The 25,507-nt window shown below is 33.7% G+C and overlaps 1 protein-coding gene across 2 annotated transcripts; it reads left to right on the top strand.

Moving 5' to 3' along the window:
• The first annotated feature begins 361 nt into the window (after positions 1-361).
• LOC120328117 (uncharacterized) lies at positions 362-25,507 on the top strand. Of its 2 annotated transcripts, XM_078114213.1 has the most exons (29): positions 362-1,431; positions 1,511-2,308; positions 2,381-2,479; positions 2,714-2,890; positions 3,439-3,624; positions 4,664-4,851; positions 6,015-6,237; positions 6,575-6,703; positions 7,020-7,162; positions 10,468-10,591; positions 10,805-11,011; positions 11,282-11,641; positions 12,006-12,152; positions 12,578-12,719; positions 12,996-13,196; positions 13,526-13,618; positions 13,910-14,085; positions 14,238-14,355; positions 14,608-14,753; positions 15,991-16,120; positions 18,431-18,658; positions 18,975-19,135; positions 19,520-19,634; positions 19,842-20,437; positions 20,780-20,950; positions 21,545-21,706; positions 22,164-22,257; positions 22,626-22,713; positions 23,427-25,507. In XM_078114213.1, exons 2-29 carry the CDS (start codon positions 1,598-1,600, stop codon positions 23,629-23,631), a joined length of 5,520 nt encoding a protein of 1,839 aa, XP_077970339.1. In that variant the 5' UTR covers positions 362-1,431; positions 1,511-1,597; the 3' UTR covers positions 23,632-25,507. The 2 variants fall into 2 exon arrangements, with proteins under 2 accessions (XP_077970339.1, XP_039250454.2); XM_039394520.2 differs by lacking the exon at positions 362-1,431 and having other exon boundaries at positions 1,502-2,308.

Raw genomic sequence — 25,507 nt, 5'->3', positions numbered from 1 at the left:
GTGTAGTGCGCCGCGGTGATTTGCTCAGTGCGCCCCGAAAATTTAGCTGTGAAAAAGGTTAAGCGAAAATGAGTGATTTTTTCAGTATTTCAAAGGAAAATCATGCATAGATGAGGAAAAGGGTTGACATTTTAACTATATTCTTCAGGCCTGCATGTTTACAAACTTTAAAAGGAATAAAATACACATCAACGATCATAAAATTGAGTTTTATTTGCAGGCAGCAAGTTTTTTTTCGTAAGAGCGTGGTAAGTTTTTTTCCTGATAATTTGGCACAGCACGAACAAAAAGTTTGGGAATCGATGATCAGAGTGATTAGCTGCTATTTTTCTGAAACAAAGCTAAAAAGGAAACATAAATAAGCATGAAGACGAATTTAGGCAGTTGCTACTTGTGAAACCAAAAATTAGTTCAAATTTAGAAAGTTTAATCTTGGCCTCTCTTTTGATAGGATTTACATATATATCCCGGGGGAGAGGAATGCCAATAAGACGGCTTAACCATATGGCAAACCACGGCCTCTCGTCCAGTTACCATTCCATGTCCTGATGTCGGGTATGGGATTTATTAAATATTTGTTTTCGAAAGCCAGAAAGCATGGTCTTGATGGTGGAGAAAGCCGTAACCGACCAGCAGTTACGTGAAGCACTCTACGGTGGCGAGGAGTCCAGCAATCCTCTCGCACATAACTATCCCCGCGTGGGATTTGAACCTGCGAACCCACGCAGAGTAATCAGAGGTGGCGAGCGTATACCTAACGCTGTAACGCTTAGCACGATAAGATAAATATTATTGCGTTATGTTGTTGTGTTGACATTGCCTTTATTCTTTAGGCCTACACAAACATGTATGCTTGAAGAATAAAGGCAATGTCAAATACTAAAATACACATTAACAATCACGAAAATGAGTTTTATTTACAGGCAGCAATTTTTTTGTGTAACTGCGCTTGTTTTTTCCCTGATAATTTGGCACAACACAAACAAAAAGTTTGGGAACTGCTGTTTCAATGTATTGTTCAGTGCAGATATGGAGGCCCTGGCTGTCTCGTGAAGGAGGGGTTTGCACTCACTGTTATAATTCAGTAATTGTTGTCTTTTATTGGGACGACTATTTGAATGATGGCAATTATGAAAATATATTAAATACTGAAATATATTGCACCAATGTTTTTGATAATAATATTCTTCCCAAGGAAATGATAGTACTAAGATTATTGTTAGATAAGAATATAATAATGTCGTGTAATTTCAGAATTTTTTTCAATAGTGCGAAGTATTCATTTGCTTTAAAAAAACCTAATCCTGATACTAAATTCATGGAATATCATAGGTGTAATAAATAGCCTTAATGTGATTTTTAAGTTTCCGTTTATCGTGAACTATATTGACATGGATAGTGAGTAGGAAAGCCTTTAATAATCAAATCATGGTAGGACTTTTTCTTTTTTTTTAAATCTTTTATATATTTTTATAAATTCATAAATTAAACTATATATATCTGTATGCAGATATAATACTGTGAAAGCGAAACAGTAATAGGATAGGACCATTCAGTATCAAATAATGGTTGATCCTTATTAGGAAAATATAAAGATATGGAGCAAGAAAGAAAGACTAAATCTCCCAAAACTCAAGCTTCGGATACTCACCAAGAAATTGGAGTGTGTGGAACTGGGAAACATAGAGTAATAAATATCAATCCTCTACTCCTCACTCCTTCATCTGTGTCAAAAATTTATTCTGGAAGGAAGAGGGCAACAAATTATGGGCGCACAAGTTTGTTACCGCCTTATGATGATGCCCAATCTACTCCTGATTTGTGGCGATCTGTGAGTTGTGATGAGTCACTTTCCAGCAGTATGGTTACACTGGATGATATCAATGACATGTCTGAATCTGATGTAACAGATATTTCTGATCTTGGCTCTCTTTCTTCTGTGCTGAATACAACACAAAATCTTGGAAATAATGTGGTAAAGGAGTCATTCAAAGCAGGTGATGCATCAAAAACAGATATTGCTTCAAATTCTCACAAAAAGGTACCCAAAATGAAGAACATCGTGAATGCTGTTGAGGATACTACGTTAGGTAGATATTCCTCTGCTTCTAAACGTGAAAGGGTAATTGAAATCTCTCCCTCTCTTATGTTACCCATCACTTCGATGCCTTCACATAATAAAACCAACCATGACCCATCTGTAAAACCAAACGTCAACAAGGAAGCGTTTCACAGCAGGAATGCAAGCACAACATCAATCAGCTCTTGCAATTCTTTGAGTGGTACTCAAAGCGCCAAACAGTCGAATGTGAGTAGCTTATTGCTTTTTCGAGAAAATTTATCATTTTAATTTTTTACATATTTTTTTATATTCATTCAGACTGATATTGCATCATTAATTTCCGATCATGATGTTGAAACAGATAACAAGTCTTCCATACTTGAAGCTGAATGTGAACGTCTACAACAAGCTTTGAAAGTTAGATAAGTTTAGATATATCTTTGTTCGTGGTTGGCGGCCTTGTTAACACATTTACTTATTTTATATTAATTAACATCGTTTATATTTTACTTTAGATTAGCCACTAATAAACATTAAAACATGTTCTAGTTTTTACCACCAAAATTATATACATGTATCACGAAGTAATTACCTTTTTTCAAATATCTTTTGTGTAATGTCACTGATTCTAGGGGTTCTTTATACAAACAGCTGGCAGATGCCGATATTGCAATCCTTGTTTCATCAAAACATCAGTTACAATTGGAATATCATAATCAAGAGGAAAAAGTCAAAATTTTATCTCGGAACCTATTCGAAGCAAAACAAAAAAATGAAGATTACGAAACCACTATTAAACAATTGAAGGATTCATTACATAAAAATCAGGTTTGTTTCACTGATAAAGTTCATCTAGATCAGTTATTACGGGGAGCTAGCAAATGTTTTCAAGACTTGTGAACACATCAAACTGGTCAATTTTATATATTCAATGCTATACTCAGTAATATATGGCCATAAGTTTTCTAGATCTGACATTATTAAACCGTGTGTGGATTATTTTTGTCATTAATATACTGCTGAAGTTTATTGTGCTGGACTCCCTCTTATTGTAAGTGAAACTTATGAATATCAACTGCAGCCATTCATACTTACCTATACTTGATTCATTTACTTCTTGATTTAAGAAATAATTGAAATTTTGTCCATTGAGAAATTGAAATCTAGCTTTTCAAGATGAGCTTCATTCATTTACTCTCCGGAATTGATTCAAAATAACAAGCGAAAATATATTTATTCTTCTTCATTTTACCTACTTTCATCAAGATCAATATTTATGGTTTGGATGTACAATGATGAACTGGAGCTGAGCCTTCTGCTCTTCAGTTCTTTATTAAATGTAGTGCATTGTTAATACAATTTCCTAAACATTGCAGGAAGATTATGAATCAGAACTGAAAGTGTCCCTTGAGCAATACAAGAAGTTAGAAGCAGAATTGAAAATAGCACAAAACTCTATGAATGTTGCCAATGCAGAAAAAGTCTCAAAAAATCTCAACATCGAAGTTTTGAATGAGAATCTAGAAAAATACAAAATAAAAATGGATCGATATGAACATGAGGTAATGTTCCCGTGTGAGAAATAACATTGTATGTAGATAACCTTATTTAAATGTGTTGATATTTCATGTTTTTATCTTAAATATATTGTTGGGCTTGAAATAAAGACTGCTGTTTTACCATTGCCAGTCATCCTTTGTGATGCCAAAATATAGACATTGAATGATATAATATAGTATTTTAAATGGAAATATTCTTATTTCACACATTGTATTGTGGACACATCCATTGTCTCTTTCCAAGCAATTGTGCTTGCAGGGAATTACGGTAAGGAATTTATTTTCAGTTATGTCGCAAATTTAGAATTACGTAAAGTCGTAATTATTTACAAACCGCACTAGAAAACATCTCGCAAAGCGTTTACTCCCGTCTGTTTCGTGCTGCACGAACTCGAAACGTTGAAGTTGAAATGACAATTTTCTAAGATGGAGATTCATGTGCCTTAGTGAAATGCTAAATGTCTGACGTACGAAATTTTTGGAAGAATGAAAAAGTCGCTAATGAAGAGAAGCTTTTAAGAAGCTGTTGCATGAAAATTTCCGATTCCAAATATCCCCCCGACACAGTAACGATGTCAAGCTGATGAAAACAATCGGCAAAATTAGCTGTGTTGGTGTTCCGAAAGGATGAAAAACAAGCGGATTTGTTCGAGGTTAATTATTAAACGAAAAACAATGTTCATTTTAATCGGTTTTTGCAATAAATAGCTGTTTATTCCAACGCAAATTTTGCTTATTCCCTTGACAATTTATCGGTTTCATTTTGAATCATTTGGTTGTTTCTGATTAGTAAATTATTTGTCCGTTTCATTTTGTTCACAAGTATCAACTCCTTCAAGCAATTTAAATGTACCACGATGCTTGCAACATGCGTCATCATGATTCCATACTGTTATGACTAGAGAAATTGGCAAGTGCCAATGTAAGTTAAACTATCACAAATACGGAGTCATTACGTAAGCGATTTTGCCGTAATTACGGAATTGATTTTGATCGATTACGTGCAAGCCTACAACCATTATCATCCTATTTGGTTTTTCAGCTGAAAGAACTCGCAAGAAAGAATGTCTCTATAGAACAATTACTGCAGGAAGCAAGTGTAAAAGGAGAAGGTGCTGATGAATACCTTAAACATTTGAAAGGAGAAAATAATGAACTTAGTAAAAAAGTCTTTGAATCGGAACAAGAAAATATGGTTTTGAAAGTCAAAAACAAAACAAATGAAACAAAGTGAGTTTCTCATATTTCTGTCGAATCGATTTTTATTGCTATTGTATGATAGTCTGCTAGATATCAATCTTGATGAGTCCATTACCAGCAATCCATTCTCATTTACATATCACGGTCATAGCAATTATACGTAAGCCAGGGGAAGGAGTGAAAATGGGTCTGAGGCTTGGTTTCAGAAACATGTTGTTATGATGTCAAAACAACCAACATTATGTTCTATGAATGTTTGTTGCTTTACATCAATGTACATGCTGAAATCCCAACAATTTTTGTGCTGTGTGCTCTTAAAATTGTCCTCTTGGGGTAGAAATAAGGACGCTCCAGATGTGTGTGTACCAATATGGAGATAACTAATTTTGTTCACATACTTTACATCAAGTTGTGTGAAGGGACTGAAACCTATGCGCAGGGGGTATATTCACTTGACTAACACAGACAGTCCCGAACTCGTAATATAAATAAAATAAGGAAAATTGGAATAAAATTATGGCCTAACCCTAACCTGGTACACACACTACGGGAGTATCGAAATAAGTGTTATTGGACAACCAAACAGTAGTCAAGTAATTGATTTATCCAAACCTCATGCACGGTCTAACCAGCAAACAGTTACTATATAGTCACTGATATATAATCTATTGTTCCCATGGGATTGATGAGAGCTTTGAAGTTATGTCCTTCTTCGCAACAGCTTTGTCTATATCAACTTGCTAGCATTTTATTTAAATGATTTTCTATGACTGTGGCTTTGCTGTGTCCAATATATATCTTGATAATTCGGTTTGAATAGTAAATGTATGAAATTTAGTGCCATGAGGTTGGATTGGAGTGTAATTGGATTTTTGTCATATTAACTAGGAAATAGCCGATTGTCAATTCATGAAGCATATCATTGTTTGAAGAATTGTTTTGTCTAGAAATTGGTGGCACAACATACAGATTGTAGTTTGCTAGGTTGACCACACATGCTTTATTAATAATGGTTGATCACATGAATGTCTTTATCTGAGACCGTAATCACCTCCATAATATTAAAAATTTGCAGTGTCTGTGTCTTGTTTTCTGTCAACATAACCAGGATAACGCAGCTACTGCAGAAACAAGATAGAGTATTATTTTTATCCAATCTCTTTGTCTTTACTTTATTTGTGTTACATTTGCAGAATGGCAGATCTTCAACATATCAATCAAGAACTTGTAGAAAAAGCAACAAAACACGAGTCTAGATTTCGTGAAATAGATGCAAATAATGTAGCATTGAGCACTCGCTTGAACTCTGCAACAAAGGAAAAATCAGAGTTGAATTCTGCTGTAACAAGATTACGTTGTGACCTGTCCAAAGTGGAGTCAAGTTTTTCAAGGCTAAAGCAACAAATGCTCGACAAGGTTGGTTAATGGATAATCTCTATTGAATGAATATTCTTAAAACATATTTTAAAAAGTCTACAATCACAATTTGAAGTCGAAATACATTTTTCATTGTTTGTATTGTAAGTTCAAAAGCGGGAAATATGTACTGTAGGTTGGGCCTTGAATACACAATCTTTGACATTAAATAAAAAGTGAGTCTTTAGATGGCCTATGTCAAGATGATTTCGATATGCCTTTATAGCTGTTTAGATAAAACTTTTTTGTTATTTTCTACATATTCCTTTAACTTAAATCAAACTTAAAAAGTGTATTCGTGAATATTATGCACATTAGAAAAATTGCTTGTGTTTAGTCAAAATTAGCAGAAGAGCATGCATTGAAGAGACAAGAGTTGGAAGAAAAAGTGAAATATCTTGCAATTGAAAATGAAAAGTTAGGCAATGTTAATGCAGAAATAAGGATAAGAGACAAAAATGTGCAAGTAAGTATATACATATAAATGATCCGATTTCAATACTGAAATTATTGATTTGTTATTCTTTCCCTGCAGTTTATCATACAAATCGTCTAAATCTAGTTACAGTTCTACTCTAAAACAAGTCTTCCATTTACCAAGGCAATGCCTGATTTACTCTGTTTGTTTCATGTTATTTGATACACTTTTCTGCTCAAATATTTAGGCAGTATATTCAATTTAAATTTGGTTTCGCCTCGCCTTGCTTTTGATGGATTGAAGTTTATGTACCAATCCTAAGTAATAAAAAGTATAATTCATACTAATAAAAATTTCTGATCAGATTGAGCAGTTGTTGACCAACTCACGGACTTCTGCAATTGATAAAACAAAACTTGAAACTGAGATTGAGAAGTTAAAAGAACATATTGATGCGAATCAAAAATCATGGGTTGATGCGATTGAAGCAGAAGCGGCAAGTGCAAAGTAAGGATAATTGTTAGTTGTAGACTCAAATGATTGTAGTGTATCTTGAACAGTGGTATCCAACCTTTCTAAGTTTCTACTTCGGCAGATTGGTAACATAAATGAAATGACTTCGCAGAACGGCAACAAAATATTGAAATTGATGGAACAGAAAATATTAACCTGTGTTTGCAATGTCTTGGCACAGACTAAAACAAAAAAATCACGAAACATCAAAACAGTGCAAAAAACAAACGATCAGATTGAATATACACAATTACATTCACACGTACAGCGTGGCCCCAAAAAACGGAACCCATAGATTATGTTCCGAGTAACCTGGGTACTGTTTTTTTGGGTCACCCTATATTATCATATGCAATTATACGGTCTCATATTAACATCAGTATAATGGCATCTGTGGCTGTGGCCAAGTATCAGAAAAATGGGAAACTCTCGAAAGATATGAAAACATGCAATATAAATAAATATTAGTTATCTTCGATACTGGTATAATAATTTCTATCTAGCATTTTTATTCATTATAGTTAGCGTAACGGTGGCATTTCATAAAAAAAGAACTTAAATCAATAGATCACATGTATTAATATATTCATGTTCAAACTTTGAAACAACCGCACCATGAAATTTAATAGTTGCGTTTTGTTCACATTTTTTACGCCATTTAGGCTTGCACGTAATTTACGGAATTACGGAATTATTTGGAGTTACGGAAGGGAAGTTACGAATTACGTAAAGTCGTAATTATTGCATTGAAACGAGCTTTCTTCAAAGCTGTCAATTTCGTCGATTGCGAAAAATGGAAGCTCAACAAGTAGAAGAAGTTAGAGTTCCGGTATTCGCAGCCGTTTTTCTCTCTGTTCTCTCTCTTGTTACGTCGGAAGGAAGGCATGACGCGTTGCCATTTACTAACCTATTATCAACTTATCTGGCATGGCCAATGTAAATTATCAACGTAGTTAAGGGGGAAGAACTGAGTAGGGCCGTTTGACGCCAACACACCTGGTTTCAACTTCTCTCGCATCTTATCTAGCATGGCCATGGCCAATGTACATAATAACCGTAGATAGGGGGAAGAATTGTGTTAAGACCGATGGACGCTAACACGCCCGGTTTCAACTTCTTCGGGTGAAATGACTAATGAACGCAGGAGATCAATCTATCAAACATGGTCTATCAAACATTTGTATCCATTTTACTTTTATTTATTATTTACTTGTTCCAGTTTCCCGTTACTTATGGTATATATGTTCCGTTTCTATTTTATAGTCACGCGTTTAAATAGTGGGAATTCCCCACCAAGTGTGGATTAGCAATGCTTAACCATTCTTTATTGTTAATATCAACACTTGATATATGAACATGGAATATCATACTGTTTTTGGCTGTTTTATTTCAGACTTGGGGTATAAACCGGAAAATATCCATAACCTTTCAACACGACGATCTTGTGAAATTTAACGAAGAGCTTTCGCGACGAATTGGAACCAAATAAGCGAAAAGAGCGATTGATCACTCGCGCCAATACCTCGCCGTGATAATTAATGTCGCGCTTATTAAATAGCAATATGACGACAAAAGAGAGATTGCGTAATGAACCAACGCAACTTCGTCTTCTCGGCATCGGTAAAGCGATCGAGACGCAGAGAACCAACAAAACGACGGATTCCTCGCGGACCGCTAAAAATGTAACTGCTATCATATATAATCAAATATGAGCCAGTGTGTTTATTCTGTGCGAGATCCATTTTCTATTACAAAATCTTGATGTTCTGTTAACGGTTTTATCGTTATATATCAGTCCAGACTTGGCCTTGCTCATGATGTTTTTCACAATTCCTCTCAATATTTCAGCCATATATGATTAACAGTCTTACCAAATGCGGCAACTTATTTTGATTTATCGTCGACTTGAATACCACCGGCACTCGGCCAAACTTGTGTCAATCTTGGCCGATAGGATCGCCGACTTGAGCAAATAAATGTCGTGAGTGTAAAATAAATGTCACAAAATGCATTGTTTTGCGATATAACTTTGTATTTTCGGAGAAGGCATATCATATAAGTTCGGTATTTAAATTATACGCAAATAAATAATATTTGATCTAAATTTATCGCAAATAATGTTATAAACATTCAGTCCGCAAAATGATTAAATGTAAAATGAAGCATAGTAATCGGAATATCATCAATAAGTCGACATCAATAATTATTATTATAAAATGCTAACAAGGCAGTAATGTCGGATAATGCAGAAGACGCTGCAAAAACAAGTCTTCGTCGCGAGGAAATCGCAAGTATAATCAAACGAGAGAATACGCTCGTCGTTGGTTAATAAATTAGAAACCCGTAATTTTTATTCAGTACTAAGGTGGTTTTAAAAAACTATCGTTTCCATAAATATCCGTATACCAGAGTCGGTAATGATAAAATAAAATTGATCGCATAAAAATGGGACGGTTAATTTGCGAAGGTGATAAAGGAAAACCAAAGCTAACACAAAAGATAAAAATCAGAATAAAATTAATTTGAATTCACTCCTTGATATTTGTCTTTAACATCTGCCGCCGGCGTGTAGTACTGCCAAGAATATGAAAACCCAACTTCAATGTCCCATTCGGAAAAGAAGTGGATTCAATTGGTTGTTATGATAGGTTTAAATGCGTGGAAAAATATCGCAATTACGGGGTCATTACGTAATTGATTTTGCCGTAATTACGGAATTGATTTTTGTCAATTACGTGCAAGCCTAACGCCATTATTGAAATTGATAGCATGAAGCAATTATTTTTTTTAAAAGGTATTTGAACCCATCTTGCTTTATGACTTTTCAATATTGCTCAATGCTCATTCATAAATTTGAATTGTATATGAAATTATAACTTGTTTGATAAAAAACATGACACATTTATCTTATACTGAAACCAAATGCATTATTTTCATATAAATTAAAATAGATGGTTGAAAATTACTTGTAAGTTGTAACCCTTCCACAAATTTTTGTCAAAAACATCACACTCTGTATCTTCAAAAAACTAAAAGTTGAATATACAATTATTAAAATGACTAAAGATGTCGTTGAATTTATAAAATAGTAATTATTTAATGTTGTTTCCATTCTTCTCTTCAAAATAAAGCTTAAGTTAATAAAAAAATATATTTCTAACTATATAAATTGTTCGTTTTACTGTATGTTTGTGTTATTAAAATCATGTATCTGGGAAATCTTTTCTGGCTCATATTGTAAAAATTGCAACCACTATGATAGGCTTGACTTTTAATGTAGATGTTTTAATATGCTACAGAATAATTCGAGAAAAAGATGATCTGATTGGAATGAAATCAAAAGAGAATGACAATTTATCACAGATGTTGAATTTGGAAAAACACAATTATGTAAAGCTGGGTTTATCATTGGAAAACAGTGAGGTCAGGACATGATTGTTACCTGTGAGCAGCAACAACTAGAAATTGTGGCTTTCCTTCATCAGAGGGATTAAAATATGTATTCACTATTATTTCATCACAGCATTAGGCACAAGAAGCATTGTCATATGTACAATAGGGAACTATCAGCTAGAATCAGAATTGTTGTTTTTTACTTTCTACGTTACTTAAAATCTTTGTTTATTTTTCTTGTAGAGAACAATTTCTGAATTGAACAAGAAATTAAAGGAAATGGAAGAATCTGCAAGGCAACTTGAACTTGATAAAAATTCAATGATAACAATCATAGAGAAATACAAACAAAAACTTGATAATGAAGAGAAAAACATGAGAAGGAATGAGGTTCAGCATAGCGAAGAAAGAATGCGACTGGAATCAAAAATTAATCATTTGGATAACCAGGTTCAACTCGAATATATTATTAACTAGTACATGTCTAATTTTTTTTTGCAATTGGTATTTTCAAATTCTTTGTAATTGTGATGAATTACTGATATGAGAAAACATAAGAAAGACTCTTACCCAACTTTATTTTAGAATGCTGAAATTCTGGGGTTTAGTCACTTTTATGATCTCTCTACTATGTTGATATCTATGATGTATTGCTGAAAAGTAGTTTAAATTACAACTTTCTATTTCCTTATATTTCGATGTTTAATTGATTATATTCAGATTGATTCATTGCAAAAAGATATTGTTTCGAAAGAAGAAGAAATGAAATCGGTCAATCACGAATATTCACTGAAATCCTCTGATGATAATGCAGAACAAGAATCACACTCTCTTCATCAGTTACAACTTTTGTCTGAATTACAGTCGGCCAGGAGAGAATTATCTCATGAAAAGGAACAATTAATACAGGATAACAATAATTTAACATCACTGAATTTGAAAGCTGATTCTAAGATTAATGAACTTCTCAAATCATTAGAAATTGAAAAACAAAATGCGAAGAAATCGGAAGATGATTTGAGAATAAAAGGAAAAGAGAATGAAAAGAAATTAGTAGATGAAATATCAGTAATGGAAAAGGTTATTGAATATATTTTTTAATTACGAGTTTTTCTCTACAAAGACTCCTCTTTATTGGGACGATAAGGAAACTGATCAGAGCATGTGACAGATTTCTAGCCTGTTATATTAATATATGTATGAATAATCGTTTGGAAAACTGTCAGAATGTATGAATTTTTTTTTATCTTTATTTGTATTTAATGAGGCAAAGTAAGTTAGCTTAAAGCTTTAAAAGAGCTTAAAGTTGTTGAATTTAATGGTATGTGGGTTATCTTGAGTAAAATTTCATAAATTTATCTTGGTGCAGATTTTGTTATTTAACTGAGCCTTTGTACATCAATAGTCCTGAAATAAGTATGATGAATTTTATTCGTTGATGTAGAGACTTAAAGAAAATGAAAAATCAAGACATCAACTTGAAGAAGAGTTGCTAGTTATTAAAGATCACAACAATGTATTGTCACAACAACTTGGTTCTTTAGAAATACAGGATGGGAAAATAAGTGAAGATTTAGAAATCAAAAATAAGGTTCTTATGTCAATTTCAAAACATTAAAATTTTTTATTGTGATTTTTCATATGATTGAATAACAGTGATTACACCCGTCCTCTCATCGACTATTTTCAACTAGTCATGAAGTAAATATCTTTTTGTGTTTTGTTCGGTACTCATGTAGTATGTGTGTGAACCAAGATGGCGGACACCGGACTGTAGTATGTGTACCAGGTTAGGGTTAGGCCATAATTTCAGGTACAAATATTAAGGGAGTTACTTGGCTAGTCCCCGAACTCTTAATAGAACTAAAATAAGGAAAATTGGAATAAAACTACGTCCTAACCCTAACCTGGTACACATACTACGTTCTGGTATCTGCCATCTTGTTTCACATACAAGGTCGCGCATTTTATTAGTATATTATATTTTATTACTAATTTTTGTAATTTGCTTATAAGGAACTTGAAGACAAGACATCCCAGTACAACATTGCAAAGGAAAAAATGAATATTTTGAAGCAAGAGCTATCAAGTGTAACATTGCAACTTACTAATGCAATTTATAATAATGAAAAAACTGAAAGTATCAGTCAATTAGCAGGTGCAATAATTTCTGTTTGAATTCCTAAATGTTGTTGCAGTTTTCCAACGTTTCATGAGTCAATTACTTTTCCCAATTGTCAGTTTTGCTTTCTGCAGTCTGAAGAATATTCACTTGTCATTAATTCCGAAATTTTAGAACTGGCATGATGTATTTTTGTTCTAGATATTATCCAATATAATAACCTGCATTCGGTTTGATTTTTTCCGCCACTCAATTTATGTAAGCAACAGTTTGGAAATGTCACAATGCTGATTCACTGATTTCATATTTCAGAGGAAAAAGCCCATTTACTGAAAGAGATTGATTTGTTGAGAAACACTGTGATGAGACAACAACAATATGCAGTATCGTTACAAAAACATTATGAAAAATGGGCTCAAGATGCTGCAGAGAAAATGCGAATGGAAATTTTACGAATTAAACATTCAGTAAAAGATGAAAAAAGTCGAATAAGAAATGAACTTTTGCAGTCGGGTGAGTGATCATTTTTTTTACGTTTCTTTGGTGTATATGCAAGTTTTTGCAATCTTGTAGTTTACAATTCCTAACATTGCGATGATATGTCGCTTAAGTTCAAGTGATTTATTTCTTGGTAGGCTTTCATGTTGTCATAACTATGTGAAAAACTTTTGAAATAAGAAGGCTCTTTTGGAATATTGAATTGCAAAATCAGCATGAACTGTATTTTTGTTTCGAACTGTGAGGCACAAGGTTTAATATACACATATTGTTGGATTCTGTTTGTCTACATGATGATAAGCAACATCATAAAATCATAATTTTAGAAGAAGTTTTGTATTAAGGTCTTCATTCCCATTCTTATATTGATTCATCAATGCAAACAGACCATTATTCTGTACAAACACCTTTACAAATGATGGATCAACAACAACAAGGTAATTAAAATTTTACTTGTATTTCTGGCAACTTGTACGTTTCCCGAATAGCGTTGGGTAGAGTTATGTTTGAATTTGATTCTTCTATTCATATATTGCAGAAATTTACAAAAGTGTGAAAATCTTCAAATCAAAATTAGGCCAGTATTTTTAGGTATTCTATATAACTTTCATAATACAAGATATCTGCTGTGATTTTTAATATCAGTGTTTGAAGAAATGACAAAAGAACAAGCCTAATTAACGCAAGTATATCTAAGTCTTTGATATTGAAAGTCGACTTCTTTCTAGAAATCAAAACTAGACAAGATGTCAAAATTTGTGTTGAGATGTTCACACAAACTGATCACAACAAAACTTCTTGTGTGGTGTGCGAAAGTTGTGCATGGCAACAAAAGATTGAAGCTAACAAAACTGATATTTCATCACAGACTGAACATGATAATGAAAGCGTTGGATATTGCACGGTAGTGTTTTATTAACAGATCATATTACATTTTTGTTTCATTCAAATGTTGTCTGTCACTTGTATATGTAATAGTATCATATTGGATTGGACTTAATGTAAAATGCATTAATTATAAGTTGCTAGAATTAAAATGTGCATGATATATCACAGGAACAATATCAGACAGAGAATATTGAAATAACATATTTGGAAGAAGAGAAACTTCGTTTATTAGAAGAGAATACACAGCAAGCTGAAACTATTGCCGAACTCCAGAGTAGAATCACGAGTGAGTTTTAATTATAGCTGAAGTACACATTGAATGGTCATGATTTGTGAAATGTTCCAGTGATTTTTCATCTGCGCTCATGTTTGAGGAAAACCTGCTGTTATATTTACAAGCTACATAGTTAGGTATTGTTCAAAAAAAAATCATGTTTCAAAACTTTAAAGATAATTGTACAATTGCATGATCAAGTAATTGCTCAGCTGCAGAGTGTTAAAAATGTAATCAACTCTCATCCTGATATTTTGATTATAGATTGGACAGAACTAGACAGTTCAATATTGCAAGATATTGGTACACAGACGTCCCGTGATAATGACGTAATATCTCATTTTCCTCCTTTGGGTTTATTGGAAGATTCATCCACTCAAACTGAGCATGACAGTGAACCCGTGGGACAGGTTTGTTCTTTCTTAAATAGTGGTTTTCAAGCTGTATCAGCATGTTGATTGTTTATTTCAGGGGTTCCCAAACCAGGGGTCACAATCACTCGCAAACAGGTCATGGGGTCGCCGAGGTATGGTAGAGGATGGATGTACAAAACATCTAAGATTTGACAAAACATGTTAAATTTAGCAGTTTGTACCATGGCTTACTGTAAAACAGGCCCATAAGCATCGCTCTATGCTTATGCTATAGAAAATGTAGGTGATTATTGTGACATCACTGTTTGGTTTTAGCTTATTTTACTTAATGCCACCACATGACCAATTACAAAAGTCCAGTGAAAGAAGCTCTAAAGTTTCATGAAAATATATATATTGACCTGGGGTCGCACTGAACACTTGAAAGTTGTCTCTAAAAGCTTGGGAACCCCTGGTTTATATGGTTGTCATATGAGTAAAGGTAGGCAATATCTTATATTTTTATTAAATCAAATAATTCCAATATTTTCAAGAAATTCTTGGGTGGTCACTTTGGTGAGTGGCAAGTAATCCTATTGTAGCACACTGAGCACAGGTCTTTTGTTATTATATATTATAATTATTACTTATCGATTTTTATCGGTAAGTATGTTGATAGGTATTTGTCTGTCTGTATGTATGTCTGTTTGTCTGTTAGATGCACGCGATATCTCGCGAAAGCGAGATTGAATCTGCTCCAGATTTTGCATGTGCATTCATCTTATCTCGGACCAGAAGCCTATTCCTTTTGGGCGAATTATGTCGTATAATTAGCGAGTTATTAATTAATTAGTGATGGGACACAAGGTGTCACTATGGAGTAAGAGCGCTGTTTTGGGGATCCCCTAACTTTCGATCGATAAGTTTCCGGTCTCTGACCGATATTCTCAGTCAAATATTTTGCCCAGTCCTACATATAAAAAATCATATTTACAGCAGCGAAGAATTTATTTTCATGTTATGAATATTTTCTCAAAACATAGTCACAAATGAAATACTCCCTTGATTATTCAAAATCAACTTCGGTAATGATAAAAACCATATATCGTATTTAATTGAATGTATTTGTTATTGGAGTTTCACTGTTTCGTACAAATCTAATTTCTGTTTATATTATCTATGAAGATTTCTATGCTATATTCTACTGTGTTGATATGAAAGAAACACAAACTATAAACAATGATAGTATTGTATTTCTTAGAGCAAGCTAAAAAATTGCTTTTCTTGTGTTCAGAATATAAACTATGAAATGGAAAACATGATGTCGAAACTGAAGTCATTTTATGATGAAAAATTAAATGCATTACAGAAGGAAAAAATTTTACTTCAAGAAAAATTGTCTCAATCAGAGATGTTGTTATCAGGTATTGTTTAAAATGATCAATTTATCTACCCACACAATATATATAGTAACTTTTGGACTTCCGATGATCGCTTTCAACTTTAAACATAGTGGGTAGTTTGAGTTATGCATAACACTAGTCTCAATTGACACGACACGCAGGGGCGGACACCCGGGGGGGCGAGGGGGGGCGGTCGCCCCCCCCCCCAATAATTTCGCAAAAAAAAATTTAATACATGTTGTTTCCGCCTTACAAAATTATCATTTCCGAAAAGTGCGATAGTCAAGCGCAATTAAACGGTTAATAGTTACCGATATTATAAATGTTTTTTTTACAATAATTTGGACCAGATCGCCTTCGGAGCACCTCACAATTTTGTGAAACATGCGCGCCCGCACGGGTAATACTCCGTCTTCAAACGCACCACCGATCACGCGCCACGGTTTTGCACAACTAATTCATTTTTGTACAATTTAACATGATTTTCTCATTGTCAAAATCTTTCAATAGTGTTATTGTCGGCACTTGCGAGAGAAGTGAAAGAGGCAAACTGTGTTTCATTATAACAATTAATTATTATCGCTAAAAAATTAACTAGATCTAAAGTTGTTATAAACAATCTTCACCGCTGGACGTATCTTTTCACGTTATGGATTTCGTGCAAGGCCCAGCATAATTTGCGGGCAAAGATCAAAGCATTTACTATGTCGAAAAGTTGAAAAGCGGAAATATAAAATACTAAAAATAAAACTGTAAACAATATAAGATTTGTTGAGGCCCGCAACAGTCTAAAAACGCTTTTCTAGGCATCGAAAATCGCAAAATTTCGTGTGCCTACGGCACAAGTTATGTTTGCTTGACCTTTAAAAACATTTCGTCACTAAAATCGAAACACGGTCAATTGTGAGCGGGATTTGCCTTTTTATCCATTACTTTTAAATTGACGTCGAAAATTTTCGTGTTAACATTAAACAAAGCTGAGAACGCGACTTTTCCCCGGTTTGTGGTGATATATAAGATAATTAAAGTATATTCGATCACTTTTTGTATTTATTTATGTATTTTTATTGTACTGAAATAACTTTTACTACGTGAGAACTGACAGAAAATTTACGGATTTTTCGAAAGGTTCCATCTTTGAAAATAATCGGAGTGACAACATTGCGATTGAGCGGGGCCAGTGTGACAAGTACATCTCAAATTTATCGAATGCGCAAAATAGCAAAAATACGGATCAAAACAATATATAAACGGGCAGTTTACCACACATTTTTATGTCCGCGGATTGCCGTCGTGTTTTAGAGTGGCTCTTGTTTTGTCGACTCAACCGCAGTTTAAATTGAAGACAATTAAATTAATAAATCAAGACATTTTGAATATGCCCGTGTCGGTCTTCGATTGATTACTTTGCACAAGTGAAAAATCAGTTTTCGTTGATAAAGTCGGCTCTTTTAACAATGGCGTAACTTGTGCCTGTTTATTTTCGTATTAAATTATAAATAAAAACCCTGCAAAGTCATTGCGTGAATCCTGAATGTTATGTCGAGTTCAAATGATGATTTAATAAATCGGCAATGATGGCAATTCTACTAGTCAAATGATAATTCCTTGGTAAAATTTAGGAAAAAAATTCGCACAATAGCTTGTTACCTTGTTTTGCATTTCTAATTTTACGAAACGGCGTTAGTGCGCTTTATGCAGAACTAGGAATTGAAACAATAACCTAATACGACTCCTCAAATTTGTTATTTTCTGTTTGTTAGCAAGAGCCGTGGGCTAATTCTCGCGGAATTCAAAAAATTGGTTCAGTGACGCGCAAGTTCCGTGTCCGAGCAAAGCAGCCTAGGTAATCGATATATGAGTAACAAAATGACATGCTAATACTTAGAGAATGACATCGACAGGTTATTGTTACGTGACGATACACGGCGCGGTGTTTTTCGGTAGGCGATCCAAGTTCGCCCCCCCAAAATTATGGAAAGTGTCCGCCCCTGACGACACGATGCTTAAACATGTGGGCAACTGATTTTCTACTTGAAAATTCCTTATGAATAATTAACTACCGGTACTTATCCTTTTTCTTACTTTTGTGCCTGTGAAATCGTATGCATATATTGCTTTTGCAAGGTATCAAAATATGTGTGTCTGAGGTCGAGGAAGTCTGACCTCGGTCAGACGAAATGTTACAGAAATATAATTGTGTTAGTGTGCAACAGGACTCTTTGAATCACTTGTGATGATAATATTTGTCAAATTAGCCCTATTGATAACATAAAATTTCTCCTATATGAGTTTTGTCATTCATAAATAAATTACATTTATTTTTTTCAGAACAAAGTTTCAAACACGATTCATTATCGTCTTCTGTGCAAACAGACCATGATTCTGCTCCAATTGCAAATCAATCTCTATTACATCAAACTGACTCAACACAAACAGATCATGACAATGTAACTTTGTTGTCAGATAGACAAACAGTAGCGATTCGTCTGCAGGAACTTGAGCTTACAAACCGCCAACTTTTGGAAGAACTGGTGCATGCAAAATCAACAATTGATGGTAATAATTTTCAGTATATTTTATTGTTGTTGATTATTGTTATTGTTGATGGGAATCTGATACAAAACATAGAAGTCAATGCATCATAAATAAGTTTGTCCAATTGTCTCGCACTCTCCTCGTATTCTTCCCATTCTAAATTGTTATGAGTTCCTTTGTGCAATTGCTGTTTTCCTATTTTGCTTCGAATGGATTTTACTAATCATTTCTTCAAATCAATAAATTGTAGCTCTTGTTATCTCGGCAGTTTGTCACTAGACCTGTTTCTAATTTTTCACTTCAGTAAAAACCTTTGAAAAAATGATGTTTATTTCAGACCTCAAGTTATCACAAACAAAATTGTTAGAAGATTCAGGGACACAAACTAGCCATGACGATGGAAGCTTGGCTTCGTCACCACAAGAAATTCATTCATCTTTGCTAGAAGATTCATTGACACAAACTGATCATAATGAAGATCCAGCATATAGTCATCATGTAAGTTATTCAGTTAATACAGATCATCTTGAAATATTGACTTCCATTGACATTGCCAACATTAAATAATATGCAAATGGCATTCATTTACGCCAATTTCATTTATGATAAATGTTTCAGTTTATCGATTGCTTTTACCATGAGTTGATTAGTGAGAAAACCCATGTAGTTTAATCTTTGTGAATTTTTTTAAACGCAATAGAATTGATTTCAAATATTACCTGCAAAATTTGAACTCTGGCATTGCGGAGCAATTTGGTTACTAGGATGAAACATTCACGCTAGTATAAATGTGTTTGTAATGAATACTTTTACTGTACTATACTAGGTATTTAATAATCTTTCGTTAGTTAGTGGTTTTCAAGGATTCAATTTGATTCTTAGAGTGCCAATCAGATCAAAGTTGAATTGGAGTATTCAAGAAGAGAGTCCGAAATTCTCTCACAAAAATTAAATGATGCTTTGGATGATAACGACAAACTTTTGAAGAAAATAAGCAGTATGTATCAATGTTTATTATTCATAAATTATCATATGTTGGTTTTAAATATTTTAGGTATAAAACTCATTTTATTAATATAATTTTGAATTGAAATTCTCGTAATTTATATTATTGAAATAAATGTATCTTATACTTAAAATTTAGTAGTTTTGCATGTGATACTATATATTTTAGTTTGTATATTTTTATTTTATTTTTTTAAAGGACTTCAAAACATTACTGGTGATAAAGCAGCACAAAGCAAAGGTATGCAAACAATGCATGCTTTTGAAACAATTACTCTGCAAAATAAATCATCCTCTACTGTTGATGCCTTTTCACAAACCGAACATGACAATGAGCCGGTTGGAGCAAGATCAAACTTGTTTCTTTGGGACACAGGTGAAAAAGGGAAAAATGAAAAATGTGAGGAAATCGGTAATGATCCAGAAATTGTAAAAATCTCGGAAGTGTTGAAAGAAAATTCAGATAAAAATGTTGTGTGTGATATTTGCGGAGCTGTTAACAGGATTAATACAGATTACGACATGATTGCTAAGCCACCTTCACCTATGGCGATTCTGCGGACTATGGAAAGTCGAAAACTTAGAGCCTATAAGAAAACTGTTTACATTTTAAAAAGGAAACTCAAAAGTGCTGAAGACAGGATAAGTGACTTACTTGTTGAGCTAAAGATGATCAGGCCTACAACTGCTATTGCCTTGGAAAAAGATGGTTTTGATTCATCCTCTGCTGCCAATGTAGAAGAACATTCACCAGTGGAAGATGGAAAATCTCTAAAGGAAATAAACAGACTTCAGGTTTGTATCTCTTTTGCCTTATTTCTGTATTCTAAAAAATACATCTAAACGATGTTGCACATTTAATTGAAATGCAAAAAGTATTTTTCCGTGTAGGAATGACTGCTTTAATTGCTATGTTGTCACAGTATTTAGTACACCTCAAGTTACATGTTACTCAAGGACATGAAAATTTTGGCTGAATTGATTTTTTCACCAATTTCTGAGTCATAAATGCAATGAGTCTAATATATAGCAAGTTAATTTGGTATATTTTTATTCGTCCATAACTTACACGCATGGTTTTTCCAAGGTTCATCTTTGAGGCAGGTTTTTATATAATTTGAGAATTTCTTCATACAGAATGAAATCTATGAAGTCAAGAAATTGTCAGCTTTACAAGCAGAAGAAACTAGGCGTAAAACACTGGCAGAAAGAAAAATCTTGCAATCGAAAGTTTCAAATTTAAATGAAAGATTACAGGGTTTAACTGATGTTAATGAACAACTCAGAATTTCAGTGGAAATGTTACAGGTAAGGGCTAAAATTCATGGGTAGTTTTCTATGTTCAGAGGTGCACAACCTGTGGCCGTAGAAGATGAGTTGTGCGGCCGTGATGGTTTGTGTTTTATCCGCAAAATGAGCATAAAACGTACTTGCTTGAGATCATCATTTTTTGTGACATCGCCATTCTTTTGCAATATCTCAGAAGAAGTATTATATTAATGGGAGAATTTATGTTTGAGAAGTTGCAGCATGGCTGTTATGGTAATCCATAGCAAGGGATATCGACCCTCAGTGTCCTGGCCTCTCTTCCGAATGAAAATTAAAACAATTTGAATATATACAATTCGCTGGAATTATTCGACTGCCCCAGAATTTTTGTTCAGTGAATTATTCTAAATTTTAACAATTCATAAAAGTCTTAGGCACAAGCCAATGAGATAAATCCATAAATACCAATTCTTTACTAAATATGACTATACCTCATAATAGACCTCATTCTCACCGGCGGCAGTATTTCTACAAAAGACTTAATGCAGTCGTTTTCGTAGAAAAAGTTTGTACACCCCTGGTATAATATTCTTCCACAGTTTCCAAGTTATCTAGGTTAATTCCATTGCCCAGGTCAAACTTACTGAAAAAACCAGATTAAGTGACATTGCACTCAAGGAGAAGAATAGATATCAAATGAGATCAAGGAGGTTGCAAACGAGTTTGAGATCATTATCGTGGATAACAGGAACACAAGATAAATCCGTTGTTTCTGAGAACGGTTGCGACCTTTCGGTAATGAAATGCCTATTTAATCTGTCCATATAACCACATGTATTTAAAAAGTCTTCCTGAAGACTTACTGTGTAAAAAGTTTGTGAGTGAACGAGCCATTTCTCTTCACAGATACTAATTGAATATCTAAATACAAACATTTATCAGTGTTGTACATGTGTTGAGATTATTAAGTTCTCATTGTTTGTATTAATAGTGTAGCAGATGTAATCGTTAATTCAGTTCGCTGGCTGTAACCGCAAAGTGATTGCTGGATGGGTATATATGATGTAAACTTTACGTCAGAAATCATATCCTGATGATAAATTTCAGTCAAACTTGCCAAAGCAAATGAGAAAAATTTGCAATATTTATAAGTTCAATATGAAAAATATGTCTGTGTCACATTTGTAAACAGTCTGTTTGCATGCAAAGATTGTTTTTTGGTTGTCTGAAAATAACCTTTCTCACTTATTAGGGAATTTCATTTGATGGGAGTTTCAATGATAGTGCGAGTTCAGAAACATTTATCGCTGATGTAGTTTCACCTGGTGGAGACGGTGATTCTGGCAGTAAGTGGTCGCACATTGTTTGCTTTGAAAAAATTATTACCTACAAGTCTTGCATGGTATATGACTGCGGTTCTTTGTGAAAACACCAAATTTTGGTTCAAATACGAGTATAAATAATATCTTGATAAACAAATTAAATTATTGTTAATATTATGCAATAAATTGAATTTGCAATTTTAAAATGTCTTAAAGTTTTCGTGTTGAGAATTAATTGGTAAAATTTTAATTATCACTTAAACACAGTGAAGTTTAACCAAACTCCAAAAGTGTGTATTTGAAACATTCGTCCCTCTGACGCATATGCCATTGTCATATTGTATATCAACTCTGAGACACACAAAAGCTGACACTTTTATATTTGATTTTAGCAAAATCCAAAACCCCAAGCACAAGATTATCTGTTGGAAATCTGCCAGCATCTGTTGTGGAAATTGAGGAATCTTTGAAGGATTTACAGTAAGTATTTTTGCATGCTATAACATTACAACCTATAGTTGGTTATTCTCGTATGGTTGCATGTAATAGGCCAAAGTCAATTCAGTGAGGACGGGCAAATCATTTACTTAATGACCCCATAATAGCTCAAATTGAACATCTATCGTTTACTCTGGTCACATAACCTTAGAAACATAGTGATTCGGGTGTTACAGGTGTGTGATGGAAAAGTTAATAAATAGCTTTCGCAGTCAAACAAACTGAAACAGACTAGTTAGACATGAAGTGGAGCAATGAATGGTTTTATAATTTTGCATTCTTGTTATTATAAAAAAAATTGTGTATTTCAATAACTACTGGACCAGTTCCTTTGAAATTTTGAGTGGTCATAAATTGAATTCTATGGAAATGAATACATGCAGGCCAACTGTTACAAAATAATTATTGAAGGACTGGTGTCTGTATGAATCTCTTAAATATGCTAATTTGAAAAGAGTGCAAGGCTAAGTCAGGCTCATTCCTGCTCTCGGTTACAAAATTGACAATTCCTATATGTAATGTACAGTATATAATTCCTTTTGGGAAAAAAGCAAAGTGCAGTAATTGCAGAATCCATGACCAAGCTTGGCAATATGAAGACTTCGGTCACATATAGATCTGAATATTTTGTACTTGTTTACTAATGTTCTCTCGAACTTCGTCTTTTTCATAGCTCAGAAACATATTTTTAACAGGTGTGAAATTATTGCATTGGAAAAACAAATGCAAGAGCACAACACTGCCGTGAAACGAAGCAAAAATCAATGGACAAGATTAAAGCAAGTATCATCAAACAATGCAACTTTATTTAAAACACAAGATACAGAAAATCATCCTCAGTTTAATAATAGTAGTTCTAGTATTGAAGATCATATAACTCAAATATCTGAAGTAGTTTAAGAGCTGATATATTTTTGCATATAAATTATCAATCTATTTTTATTCCATTTTTTCTGTTGTAAATTATATTCTTCATTTGTGGTGCCTATTTATATAAAATTGTTCTATGCATATCCAAAGAACAATGAGTTAAATGCAGATCATCAAATATGTTCGTTTAGTTAGATCAGTAGTTCCCAACCGCCGGTCCGCGAAGCTTTTTTGCCGGTCCGCGAGAAATTTTGTTGTTTTTATGCCGTCTCGATCGCTTTACCGTAGACAAAGTTGCGACATCATTACGCAATTCTCTTCCGCCGTCATATTGCGACATCTTGGCGCCGATCATTCACACTTTTCGCTTTTTCGGCTCCGATTCATCGTGAATGCGCTCCATCAAATCTCGCAAAATTTAAAGCCTAAAAATCGGCACGCGTGCTTTTTCTGTTCTGCGTGCTTTTTCTGATTAATATGACTATATATATAAAACGTAATGCATATCTCCTTGTTTAAACCAGAAAACAGTCAAGAACAGTATAATATTCCAGTAAGATATGAACTTGTTGCGAGACGCGCAAAAAGGCATGGGCCGCAGAGATCTTTTCCAGACACAGTAGGATTTTGAGCCTGTTGCCAAGTTATCGACGACTTTGTCATTGTAATGCAAATTCATTTAGTTTGAGGCGACGATCAACTGCAGAGGGATTAATAGGATGAACCCAATGAAAAAGAAGGGGCTCGATTAAAATGGTGATTCTACTTTACCGTTCAGATTAAATAAGAATTACTTATCACAATTTTAGTTATCTCTTGATAACGAATACCCATCGCCAGGCAATCGAGCAGTCAAACTGTTGTCCGTCTTTCAGCCAGTTACTGCGTTATGCGAAAAAACATTTTCATCGCTAGATTCAATTAAAACGAAGCAAAGAAATCGGCTGCAGAGCTACGTGTTGCAAAAACTTTGAGGCCTCGATTGCTATCTTGTATTAGAAACGAAACGGCAGCAAAATTCTCATATGTGCCCAGCACTGCATGTCATTACGCAAATATATGATATTATTTTATGTTTCACCCATTTTTAATTTTTGGTCGGCACATTATTTGATAATTTTTCTCCGTGTGAAATGTTTTTAAATGTGCTTTTTTGTCCAGTAGCATATTGAGTGCCCGACATTGCATTATATTACGCAAATATATGTTATTTTTTTCTGTCCCGGCCATTTCAATTTTTTCCGGTCCGCGAGTACATTTAATCTAATTTTACCGGTCCGACAGGGTAGAAAGGTTGGGAACCGCTGAGTTAGTTCATATCCGAAGTATTGTTCAAATTATTTTCCATACATGGGTTGTTTTCTGTCTTTCCCAGCTTGTTCCAGGTAAGTTGCTTCACAAATTTGTAAATGCTGCGTACTATTTACTAATCATTTTTCATGCATCACAGCCTTTTTCTTTCTCACAAAACATACGGTACAAATATGTTTTTTGAATTAAATGCAGTTGAAAACCCATGATGTGTATAAACTATCAATTTTTATGATAAAAATCATCACTCGCAAATTTATATTTTATTTCTGAGCTGCAAAGCATTAATGATGCTGTGCAATATAAATCCCAATAGTCTATCTTTTATTTTTAGTATATTTGTGCCTTTTGATCCGCTTAGGATGGAATTATTCCTTGATTATAAAATAGTATGAGTAGTTATTAAAATAAGTGTCTGTTGCTGTTCTGCATGTCAGTATATTTACTATTTCCAAGTGCCTCAGAGATTGTAATATTTTTGCATTTGCTTCACAACCATTTTATTATTGTCACTGCCTGCTTTTCCTTTTTTTAGAAAAAACTTACGAATTTGTTATGTCTTTTTGTGGTTCCATTAAATCCATTATTACATCAA

This window comes from Styela clava, chromosome 7, assembly GCF_964204865.1.
Source record: "Styela clava chromosome 7, kaStyClav1.hap1.2, whole genome shotgun sequence".
Classification (NCBI taxonomy): domain Eukaryota; kingdom Metazoa; phylum Chordata; class Ascidiacea; order Stolidobranchia; family Styelidae; genus Styela; species Styela clava.
This window is presented reverse-complemented; position numbering and strand designations above follow the sequence as displayed.

Bases quoted from the DNA above. Each gene is read 5' to 3' on its own strand.
- LOC120328117 (XM_078114213.1), top strand. From the start codon at position 1,598: ATGGAGCAAGAAAGAAAGACTAAATCTCCCAAAACTCAAGCTTCGGAT. The intron at 14,754-15,990 runs GTTTGTTCTTTC...TCTTGTGTTCAG, and splicing joins ACAGTGAACCCGTGGGACAG to AATATAAACTATGAAATGGA. The intron at 21,707-22,163 runs GTAATGAAATGC...CTCACTTATTAG, and splicing joins AGAACGGTTGCGACCTTTCG to GGAATTTCATTTGATGGGAG.